An 11,855-nucleotide genomic window follows, 5' to 3' on the forward strand; every position below is an offset into this window, starting at 1 on the left:
ATAGCATATTTCGAATAGACTGAGAATTTCTTTGTTTTCACATTATTTAATTTAAAATAAATAGGTAAAATACGTAAATCAAAGCATCATGTATGGGGGACGTTTGATGGAGAATAAGAACCCTAGTACATGCACACAAAATATCTATAGACCTGTTTCTAAAAAAAAAAAAAAAAAAAAATCTATAGGCCATCTATAGGCCTATAGATGGCTATTACATAGTTAAAGGAAATAAAAATGGATACATTAATTTCTATTTTTGAAAATATATTCTTGAAAATTGTAAAAACTATCATTTTCAAAAATAGAATGTTTTAAGACACACATTAATCGGATCCAATAAAATTTACACCTATAGGCCACGTAAGGGACATGACCATTCGGATGGATAAAAAGTGAACTTGAAGACTTGTCTCTTTCACTTTCCATCACCGATCACAAATTTCAAAATTTTGCATTGAGATTCACAGCCGGATAAAACAGAGAATAAGAAAAAGTGGGGTAGAAGGAAGTTGCTAGGAACTTGCTAGAAGTAAAAGAAGGAGAAGAAGTTCACGAGGTGGCATCAGAGATATGAAAAGAAGCAGCAGCTAGACCCACTGTGATTATGACAGGTCTTTATTGTGGACACATGTCATGATTATAGTGGGTTCAGTGAATTAGAGGCACTGTATAGAAGCGTGTCTTACAAATAAAAACAATTTTTCGATTTTTTTTTAATTTCAAAGAATGAAAAATGTGAATTTACTCATTTAGTGCCTGAATGTAGGAGGAGTTGACAGGCAAAACGGGAAAGAGAATTTGCTCTCTTGTTCTTTGTATAAATACCTCTTTCGGTGACTATTAGGAGCCACCGTAGCCTTCTTTTCTTCTCTCATATTGCACACCTGGTGAAAATTATCTTTCTTTCATCAATTTCCCAATCAAACGCACTTGTTTTAACCTTTCAAATTTAGAGCTCTCAACTCGTCCGTGAATCTCCACTCAAACTGCACCTATTTGCTTCTCTTTTATAATTCTCATTTCATCTTTATCCAAAAAAAAAAAAAAAAAAACCCATTTCATCGCATCTTTAATCTTTCTTACCTTCTCCTCTTTCTGCATCTTCTCAATCTTTAGTTAACATACCATATCTATGGCTAACCTCACCAATTTTTCTACTCGCAAACAGGAATATGATATCTTCTTGAGTTTTAGAGGTGAAGATACCCGTAATAAATTTGTAAGCCATTTATATGAAGCTTTGTGTAACGCAGGCTTTTACACCTTCATTGATAATAAACTTCAAAGAGGAGAAATAGTTTCAAAACAACTTTTCAAAACAATTAAAATGTCCAAGATTTCAATTGTTGTACTTTCTGAAAACTATGCATCTTCTAGTTGGTGTTTGGATGAACTTGACTATATTCTCAAATGTAAGAAAAAGGGCCAGATCGTGTTGCCGGTTTTTTACGAAGTGGAACCATCGGAAGTACGTAAACAAGAGCAAAAGTTTGGAGACAACTTAAGTAAACATGAAGAAAAATTCAAGGATAAGGTGCAAAATTGGAAAGCAGCTCTAAATGAAGTTGGTCATTTGTCTGGATGTCATTACAAAGGGTACGTATTTCATAATAGGCTCATTCTTTAATGAATTTAAGAAAGTATTTTATTTTGATAATGTCTTCTACTACTGAGGTAGTTTAATCAAGTAAGTTAATTTTGTATCGTACCGTATCGGCCGGTACCGTTGGAATTTGCTATACCGATGCTTAGGCCGGTACAGAAACGCTCTTGTTTCGTTACGGTTTAAATACCGACCGTACCAGAGCCATTTCGGGCATACCGGGATAAATACCAGGTTTCGGCCGGAAAATAGATACCGGACGAAACAAAAAAAACTCAAAACCCCCCCCCCCCCCCCAAAATTTCAAGATCCACCTCCTCACAAAAAAATACTTCTCAAATATTTGAATAATACTTCTCAAGTCTTTTTGTTACTATCGATTACATTTTCATTTCACATTTGCTAAAATTTGTCTATTTTATGTTTTTCATACTCCATATATAATCTTACCCTTGGATGTGTTTTGCACTGTTTGGCACATATCCTTTAGTGTTTTGTTGTTTTGTTTCCCATTTTTAAACTAATTTTTTTTGTTTTCATTTTTATTAAGCTCTGGTATAGTAGGTTTGACTAAAACAAACATACCATCATATATGTCTTTATAATATATAGAGTTAGATCAATAAGTATAAAATGAAAAACAAAAAAAAAGAAAAAGAAAAAGAAATCTTTTAGTGTGGCAATGGATTAATTAAAGGAAATTATGCTAGCATGAATTTCTTAAATAATCCAATAGAAATACGAGAAGTACAAAGAGAAGAATATATATCTTGATTGGAATGATTTTTCATTTCCTAGAAGTATATTTATTTTGTTTAATAGTTTTCTGTTTGTTTCTATTTTAAATTTTACCAATTGTTTTGTTTTTTCAATTGTTTTATATTTTATATTCCAAATGTTATTTATTTATTTATTTTTTTTGTGTTGATGATGAATTATAGATATCAATTATTCACCTCTTCCTATTGTAATGGCATAAATGATCATCAAAATTCCTGTAATTGTTGTTTGAAATATTATCTTATGCAACATTTTATTCACCACTTGAGTGTGAATCTAAATTTTGGTTTACAACTGATGCAATTAAAAGAAGGGGAAAAAAATAAATAAAAGATTGGGATACTAGATAAATCAATGCTATGAAGCTAGCTCTGTTTATAAATAAAGTTATAAATAATATGTTTTATTTTGAATTGTGATTTTGTTGGATTTCGGATTCTGAAAGTCTTTATGGTTTTTTTTAATAATTTATTTTTGGAGTTTTGTATATTAGGGAGAGATAGTTTTCTTTCATTTTTAAATTTATTAAATACATTTTATATGTTTTGGATATTAGGAAGAAAAAATTTTGATTTTGAGAAAGGTTGTTTTGAAAAAGAATTCCATTTTATAGAATTCTATGATGATGCACAAAATTTTAGGTTTTATTTAAAGAATTAATATTTTTTTTCTATTTTAGCTTCCAAGATATATATATATATATATATATTATTTTATCTTTTATATGAGATTTTTATGTGTATTGTGCAGGTTAACAGCTAGTTAATTCAACCATGCAAACAATTTTTGACATATATAATTGACACTCAAAAAAAAAAAAAATTGTTTTATTTTTCATATGTTTTCACCTTAAATTTTTTCAGTGAAAGTGGAAATTGTTTTTCCTGTTTTCCATCTCATGACTTTTCATATGTATTCATCACTAATAATAAAAAAAGTGAACTTTTACCTAAGGGTTTTGCTTTTTATTTTTTCCCAAAAAATTAGTGCAGTAATTATTATGTTTTAACATGCCCTATGGCAGTCAACTTTTGCATAAAAGTACTAAATGATAAAAACCGATACTACCCAACCTTAGTATCACTGCCTAAGACTTTAATTAAATATTTAGGGGCCTATTATAAATTAATTTGCTTAAATTAAGTGTCCATTTTCTAACAACTTATTTAGCTAAAATTTAAAACTTTTTGTTGGATGTATGGTAGATAAAGTTAAAAATTAGCTGAAATAGTATAGTGAGGGCATAAATAGTACCAAAAAGTGCAATATAACTCATGAATAATCGCAAAAATAAGTTGAATAGTAACAAAAATAAGTTAAATTGTAAAAATAAAAAAAACTGACTTTTTTAGCCAATACCAAACACAACCTAAGATTTAAAAATATTAAAAGAAGAAAAAATGTCTATAATAAAAGAAATTATGAAACTACGCCCTTCTAGCTATGATAGAGTAATTAATTTTCAATTACATACTTTAAAGGGGGCGTTTGATTCATCATGATGTTATATTACACTGTAATATTACATTATTATAATCTTATATTAATGTAATCTCAATACAAAAATACAACATTACATTATTTAGGAATGTAATTAAATTAAGGTGATGTAATATATTTTGTAATTTTAAATTATGGTAATGTTAAAAAAAATAAAATAAACAAAAAATATTAATGTCACATCACATCATAGCGGACTAAATGCCCCCTAAGTATTTCCGGCCCATTCAGAAAAAATGCATGGATATAGCCCATCTTCTGAAACTTAGCCATGTCTTTTTATTGAATGTAATCATAGGAAAAAAGTATCTCACATTGTAAAATGATGAAACTTGTTCCGGTCTCTCACATCCAAAAAAAAAGAACTCTATCGAATACTTCAATATCAGCTTTGTTTGGTAGCCAGATTTTAAGAAAAATCTTGTTTGACAACTTGATTTTTTTTATTTTTTTATTTTTTTTAACACAAGGTTAAGATGCAAAAAGATCCTTGTCTTTGAGTTAGTTTTGAATTAATCTTTGTGCTATCAATTTTGTATTATTGATCCTTGAGATTTAAAAGTTATTCAAAGAGAGAGAGCGATAATCCCAAGTCCCCATAGCTCCTCTTTCTATGATGTTAGGTTTTGAAAAGTGCTGAATTCCTTGTGAAACATTCTTCCTCGTATGTGTAAGCTTAGATCAAAACCGTAATAAAGTTTTTCATTGAGCAAGAGCTCTCTAGGGGTCATCGTCAACCTTTAGTCCTTCAAGATCAAATACCACAATCTTACACAATTCAAAATTTTCTAAATGGGAAATGCTAACAAATACCCTTAGGGCATTGGTTAATAATTCATTTAAAGAAAGTTTTTATGGGAAAAGAAAAGAAAAAATAATTAATGTTTTGATAGGTTTTTTTATTTCTCATAAAAATGGTGTCAAAATTTTCCTAAAATGGATTGTTTAACTAATGCCCTAAAGGTACTCATTAGCATGATCTTTAATAAATTTGGGTGCCACAAGATGCATTTGGATGAAAATAATTTACGAGAGATGGGCCTTAATTCATTAAATGAGTCAGTGTACTAAATGTTTGTCATCTTATCCTAAAATTCATCACTACTGATCCTTCCAATTAATGATATCATGAACAATTTTCAACTTTCAAAATAAGAAGCAGTAAATCCAAACCAGAGCTTGGAAAGTTAAAAATTGATATATCAATTTAAAAAGCAAAAAAACAACAAGAGAAAACCTTTTAGATATTTTCAATTTTCATTTTCTGATTCCAATGACACTTTTTTAATTGAAAAATTACACTGACCTTCCCTCTTGTTTAGATGCACAAACCTCCCTTATTTTTCCTCTGTAATTCACTATAGAAACAAAAGGGGCAAAACTCGTCTGTGAGTTGATTTATAGTTGTGAAGGTTGTGCCATTTGAAATTGATTTGTGGGATTTATTTATTTTTCCATTCGGGTTCCTGTGTGTACATTTGGCATAACTCCAAAATGTGTTCTTGTGTCTATTAATGTTTGAGAGATGCTACGTCTACAACATTTTTATAACAAATCACAGATGGTTAGTTATTATTGGTTCAAATTTCAAACTAACGCTAAGATTACTTTTTTGCCCCAACAATAACAACTAGTAACAACTTGCCACTTAGGATTTGTTGTAGAAATGTTGTAGACATATAATTTCCCTTAATGTTTTGGATTATTCATGTCATTGAATACTTCATTAGTTCAACTGAAAAATTTTTACTCACTTTGGTAGACAATTTGGTGACTTATATTAAAAATGGAAATATTAAGGATTCATTATGGAGGATACTAATTTATGTGTGTATATAGATGTTTGTGTTTGTACATGTGTAAAGGAGTCTGTATAGACTAATAAATTAGTATCACAAGTTGCCCCCCAAAAAAATTTATGGTTACACCCCTGCACTTTTGCACTAAATGAGGCACTCTATGAGAGTTACATAATATAGAAATTCTTTTATTATTTCAAAAAAAGAAAAGAAAAAGAAAGATATTAGTATATACTAGATTAGATGTGTGAGTTGTAGGTTCCAATTAACTCAACTGATAAAGTTTCTAATAGTTGAATAAAAGATCTGGGGTTCAATTCTTGCCTACACCCAAAAACCAATTGATATTTTGGTCTGATGATAAAGAGTATCATTAGGAGCGGATGTGCATAAATTAGACATCTTAAATTTATGACAACATCTTAAATTTAATATATTTTCATATTTATATTTCCAACTAGTTGAACTTATGTCTCTTATGCTGCACCATTGGGAGTGGACGCCATAGTTGAAACTTACCAAAAAAAAAAAAAAGATTAGATGTGTGAGAGCTGCAGTGCATAAATTAGACATCTTAAATTTAGTATATTTTCATATTTATATTTCCAACTAGTTGAACTTATGTCTCTTATGCTTTGTCAATGGCAGCGGTTTGGAAACTAAATTTATTCAGGAAATTATTGAAGAGATTTCAAAATTCAAAATAATGGGAAAACTCTTATATGTTGCCAAATACCCTATTGGAGTAAATTCTCGTGCTAGGGATGTAGAATCTCTTATAGATATTAAGTCAAATGATGTACGTATCGTAGGAATTCATGGTCTTGGGGGAATCGGTAAGACTACAATTGCAAAAGTTGTTTACAACAAAATTGTTGGTAATTTTGAAAGAAGCTGCTTTTTAGCAAATGTCAGAGAAAATTCAAGGACAGATGATGACACAATTAAGCTACAAGAGAAAATTGTTTCTAAAATTTTACAAAACCCACATTTGAAGGTGAACAATGTATCCGAAGGAATTAATGTGATAAAGGAAATGCTTCGTAGTAAAAGGGTTCTTTTGGTTCTTGATGATGTGAATGAATCAAAACAAATAGAAAATTTTCTTGGAAAACATGATTGGTTGGTATCAGGAAGTAGAGTCATTATAACAACAAGAGATAAACACTTGCTAACTGCTCTTGGGAAAGTTTGTACAACTAAAAATTATGAGGTCAAGGAATTAGACAATCATGAAGCTCTTGAACTCTTTAGTCAATATGCTTTCCAAAAAGTCGAGCCCGATGAAGAATATTCTGAACTTACAAATCAAGCCTTGTATTATGCCAAAGGTCTTCCATTAGCTCTAGAAATAATAGGTTCTAATTTATGTGGGGAAACAAAACCTATATGGGAAAGTACACTACGTAAATATGAAAAATATCCCGATGAAAGAATTAATAAAATACTTGAGGTAAGTTATGATGGATTGGAAGAAAACGAAAAGAATATATTTCTTGATATTTCATGTTTCTTCAAGGGAAGGTCTATATATTTTGTTGAAAATATATTAGACAAGTGCAATTTATATCCAAAGTCTGGTATTCCAATACTTGTTCATAAATCCCTCGTAACTATTGATCAATATGGTGAATTGTCGATGCATGACTTGATACAACGAATGGGTATGAAAATTGTTCAGCAGGAATCGCCAAATAATCCCAGAAAACGTAGCAGGTTATGCAATTATGAGGATGCTATTCAAGTACTACTTGGAAATAAGGTATAATTTATTCTTCTTCTCCTTCTTCTTTTTCTTTCCCAAGGAAGAAGTAATAATTTTTCCCTTTGATATGGTTTCTTTTTAACATTGCACAAAAAAAAAAAAAAAAAAAATTATCCAATTAGTTTTGGTAAATTCTATTGTGATATTTGGGTTTCTTAATGTTTTATCCAACCAGGATTCTGATTATATTCGTGGTATAATGCTGCATTCACCTACTCCAGTGAAAGTGCGATTACACCCTGAAGTTTTCAAAATGATGGAAAATCTCAAATTTCTAATGGTTGATAATGTTCAAATTTCTGAAGAACTTACATATTTCCCTAGTGGTCTAAGGCTTCTTAAATGGCCAAAATATCCTTTTAACTTTCCATCCAACTATTGCCATCAACAACTTGTTGCACTCGAGATGCCGGAAAGTTGCATTAGATTGGAGAAGATATTTAAGCAGGTATCAATGTTTAATTGTATTTTTGAATTTTGATTTCTTTAAATATTAATTTAGAATTTCAGGAAAATAATAATTTTCTTTTTTTTCCCCTTACAGGAGTATTTGTATGAAAATCTAAAAAGTATTAATTTGAGTTGGTGTGAATTCATTAGAAAACTTCCTGGTTTTCGCGCTCCAAACTTAGAGATATTGGAGTTGCGTTGTTGTGAAAATTTAACTGAGGTCCATGACAACATTGGATTACTTGATAAGCTTAAATATTGGATGCTTCAGGGTTGCATGAAGCTCGAAATTCTTCCCAGTAAGTTCAATTTGAAATCTCTTGAATATTTAAATCTAGCAAACTGCAGAAGGCTTAAAAACTTCCCCCAGATTCATCCAGAAATGAAATGTTTGAAGGACTTAGAAATAAATTTGAATGGTACTTGTGTTAGGAAATTGCCCTCATCACTAAGGTATCTCACCGGTGGGCTTAAGGGTTTATACCTACTTACGGTTCAAAATGTAGATCTCAGCTTTGCGCAATATGGGTTTAAGAGCTTGACAACTCTACGTCTCAGCCATTTGGATTTAAATATTTTGTTGAGGCCCAATTACTTCCCGGTATTGGAAACTCCAGATCTCAGCTTTTTGCAATATGGGTTTTTGAGTGTGAAATTTCTAGAACTCATCTTTGCTAATAGGGATATGGTTGAATTAAATATTTGGTTCAAGCCCGATTACTTCCCGGTATTGGAAACTCTACGGATATGTGGCTCCGAAATTGTTACCATACCTGAAAGCATTACCAAATTTACTAGATTGCAATTTCTTGAACTAATTAATTGCAGGCAGCTTCAGGAAATTCCAAGGCTTCCACAATCTATAGTAAAACTGGAAGCACGGGGGTGCCCTTCGTTGGATCTACAATCATCACGGAGATTATTAGACCAGGTCTCTTTCTATCTCTCAACTATTGTTACTTTTCTCAATTACGTATGAGATTTTCTAAATTTCAATTTCTTGTATTGTATTTGCCAATGCAAGCAGTGTGGGGAATTTCTAGGGATTTTACCAAGAAGCAATGTATTCTTTGACCATGATTTTGGAATTATAATACCAGGAGATAAGACTCCAATGTGGTTCAAATCGAACGATCATCACAGTGTTGGAAATTCCATATCATTCAGGGTTGGACCCGAAATTCCAAAATTTGGTGTCTTTATTGCTTTTCAATCGATGAAGCCATATAGATTTGTAAAGTGTAATGTGAAGGTTCTCATCAATGGTGAGGCAGAAGACGACAGTAACGACAGAAGTGGCTTTTATCCATTCACGGATTATCTGTATGATCATCATCTGTGGTTTATTTGTGTATCTCGTGGGTTATATTATGAATCACATCCATCTGGAGTGAATCACATTGAAGTTGTATGTGAAGTTAATGATAATCCTGATCGTAAACTAATACCAGCAGATGATAACACTGACTGCATAAAATGGATGGGGGTCCATGTAGAATGCATTTGTTGTTGTCCAGGGTCGCCCATTAGACAGCGGAGACGGGTCTCTCCTCCAATGGATCTAACATATTTGGGATTTACAGATGGATTTGATTTGGGTTCATCTTCAATGACCCAGATTTTGCCACTGGTTTCCTCCACTTCTTATTGTTCAGATTTAAATCATGGGGTTTCCAACAGTGGAGGACATTCCAGGCGTGCCAGAATCCGACTGCGACGGAAAATAAGAATTCGACTCCGTCGGAAAAGCCTAGCAGAAAGCAGAGCTCTCCTCCAACCCCTTCCATGTGGCAAGACTGGGCTAAAGATGAAGCTTCTCTTAACACTTGCTATCTTTGTCATCCTTATTCAATCTCTTCTTCTTCTTCTTCTTCTTCTTCATTTTGCAAACAACACATAATTATGATTTAAGAGAAGAGAATATCCTTGAAGACACTGCCACCTATCTCTACTAAGGTATGCCTCCTACAGTTACATATATAGGTGCCTCTCTCTCTCTCTCTCTCTCTCTCTCATTGGGAAATCATGAATTTAATTGTAATTATAAATTATAAAATAAGTATTAATTTCTTTTATTCATTTATTGTAATGCAGTTACCTGGACTTGCTGCTGTTGAGGTAATTAGAGGCCCCAAGAATCCCTTCCACCTTGTAATGTTTTTTGCTTAGCTTAGTATCAATCAAGTGCCAAGTAAGGTTACCTTCAATGTTTGGGAATAGCTCAATACCTCTGTTGTTCATAGTAAGGCCCGATTTCTCCCTTTCTTGGTTTTATTTTTGGGTTATGTACCATATCCTTACATATTCAATTTGGCTTTTGTTTTTCATGTTCCATTTTTTTTTTTTATTGCTTTCGTGAATGCATATATTAATATAGAAATGTACTAGAATCTATATGACGGTTTTTATAACATATATTTGCTATGTATGCTGAATCTATATATTATTACTTTCTGACTGAAAAATGAAATGCTTGAGTTCAATTTGAATGAAGATTCAAGATGATATTAATGTTATATGTAGAAGTCGGGTGAGCTATAAATCAACTTGAAGGAATAGACTTTATAAGATTCTTGTTAATTACAATCTTCAGGTTTTGATATATGAACGTGGAGAGAAGGAATAGAGAATCATTGTATTATGTTGCAAAGAAAGCTATCCTGATTTCATTTACCATTATTATTATTATTATTCTTTTTTACAAGAGTTGGTGACTTTAGTGCTGTATTGCTTAATTTCCTTAAATGTTTGATTTCATTTAAGAAATAATTGCATTGTCCCTTCTAATTAAAGAATAATAGATAATGCATTGAGCCATGTTATGAGTAGTACGTAGTGACATTAATTCATATTTAGAAGAAAATGCTGAACTTTGCAGTTCTGCTGAAAATCAGCTTGAACTAGATTTCCTAAAGAGAAGTAGTTGAAATTGATATTGCATTCATATATTATTCCTAACATTCCCTTATTTTGTTTTCTTGATCAGGGAAACATTCCACATGAGATAGGCTATTTAAGTGATTAAGCTGAAATGTTATGTGTCTTATGCAGGAGCTACCTTGCGAGTAGGAATCATTAAGTGGTATATAGCATGCATTAAGTGGTTATGTATGAAGGGTAAAAATTTTTTACAGGTCATATGCAAACTTGCTTGGTCTATAGTGGTTTCTTATGTTTGGCTTCAAAGAAATGCTCCCGTATTCAACGGCAATGTCAAATCTAAGGTGATTATTCTCCTTATGATTAGAAGAGACATTAAGGCCTAGGTTGAATTTGTGAAGAGGGAAAATTTTGTTACCAAATAGTCTTCTATTAATTGGGGTGAATTTCTCTATTTTTGATGATAGCCACAATTGTAGGGTTCTTGTTTGATTATTTGCAAGTTCAGTTTTAGTTGCTATTTAGTTTGATGCTTGCTCTATTTGTTATGCTATTTGTATGGTTTGTTACCTGAATACATTCATTCATTCATAAAAAATTATGCCTATCTATAATTCTAGTTAACCTTTTTTGCTTACTTCTTTTCTAATGCCGAACAAACTACAATGAAAGTGTGCATCCAAACATGAATTGCTTGCAGACAAACTATTAATCTTCTAACTAATTCGTATAAAGAACATTTTTTTATTGATTCCATTGCTCCTCCTATGCACTATTCTTCTCCATATTTTTATCTTTTCTAATTTAGTTTTATTGTTGAGAACTTCTAGATTTGGATAGAATGTGTAAGAAAATGTAATTTTTGAGAAATGGCCTGCAACAATTTAGGTCCATATCCTTTGCAAGTTAAAAACCAGATGTGATTAAGATTTTTATGTTCTGTACAATTTTTTGTTTTTTATTTTTCAATTTGTATCATTTTTTTCTATGTATCCTATTTTTATGATATAAAATTTAATGTTAAATAGATTTATTAGATGTTTCAGGTTCAATTCTTAGAGACCACAATACCTTA

At 31.2% G+C, this 11,855-nt stretch overlaps 1 protein-coding gene across 3 annotated transcripts; it reads left to right on the top strand.

Moving 5' to 3' along the window:
- Nucleotides 1-835: 835 nt before the first annotated feature.
- LOC115973503 (TMV resistance protein N-like) lies at nucleotides 836-11,801 on the top strand. 3 transcript variants are annotated; one of them, XR_004087742.1, is made up of 7 exons: nucleotides 836-1,599; nucleotides 6,334-7,447; nucleotides 7,626-7,898; nucleotides 7,995-8,831; nucleotides 8,928-9,856; nucleotides 9,995-10,018; nucleotides 10,952-11,801. XR_004087742.1 is itself a non-coding variant. In XM_031093768.1 (5 exons), the coding sequence occupies exons 1-5, from the start codon at nucleotides 1,136-1,138 to the stop codon at nucleotides 9,798-9,800; spliced, it is 3,561 nt and encodes a 1,186-aa protein (XP_030949628.1). In that variant the 5' UTR covers nucleotides 836-1,135; the 3' UTR covers nucleotides 9,801-9,883. The 3 variants fall into 3 exon arrangements, 1 of the variants encoding a protein (XP_030949628.1); XR_004087741.1 differs by having other exon boundaries at nucleotides 9,995-10,142; nucleotides 10,952-11,800; XM_031093768.1 differs by lacking the exons at nucleotides 9,995-10,018; nucleotides 10,952-11,801 and having other exon boundaries at nucleotides 8,928-9,883.
- The last annotated feature ends 54 nt before the right edge of the window (nucleotides 11,802-11,855 follow it).

The sequence above is a fragment of the Quercus lobata genome, unplaced genomic scaffold, assembly GCF_001633185.2.
Source record: "Quercus lobata isolate SW786 unplaced genomic scaffold, ValleyOak3.0 Primary Assembly Scq3eQI_223, whole genome shotgun sequence".
NCBI lineage: Eukaryota > Viridiplantae > Streptophyta > Magnoliopsida > Fagales > Fagaceae > Quercus > Quercus lobata.

Coding starts and splice junctions, on each gene's coding strand:
- LOC115973503 (XM_031093768.1), top strand. CDS start 1,136: ATGGCTAACCTCACCAATTTTTCTACTCGCAAACAGGAATATGATATC. Junction 7,448..7,625: donor AAGTACTACTTGGAAATAAG/GTATAATTTATT, acceptor TTATCCAACCAG/GATTCTGATTATATTCGTGG. Junction 7,899..7,994: donor TGGAGAAGATATTTAAGCAG/GTATCAATGTTT, acceptor TTCCCCTTACAG/GAGTATTTGTATGAAAATCT.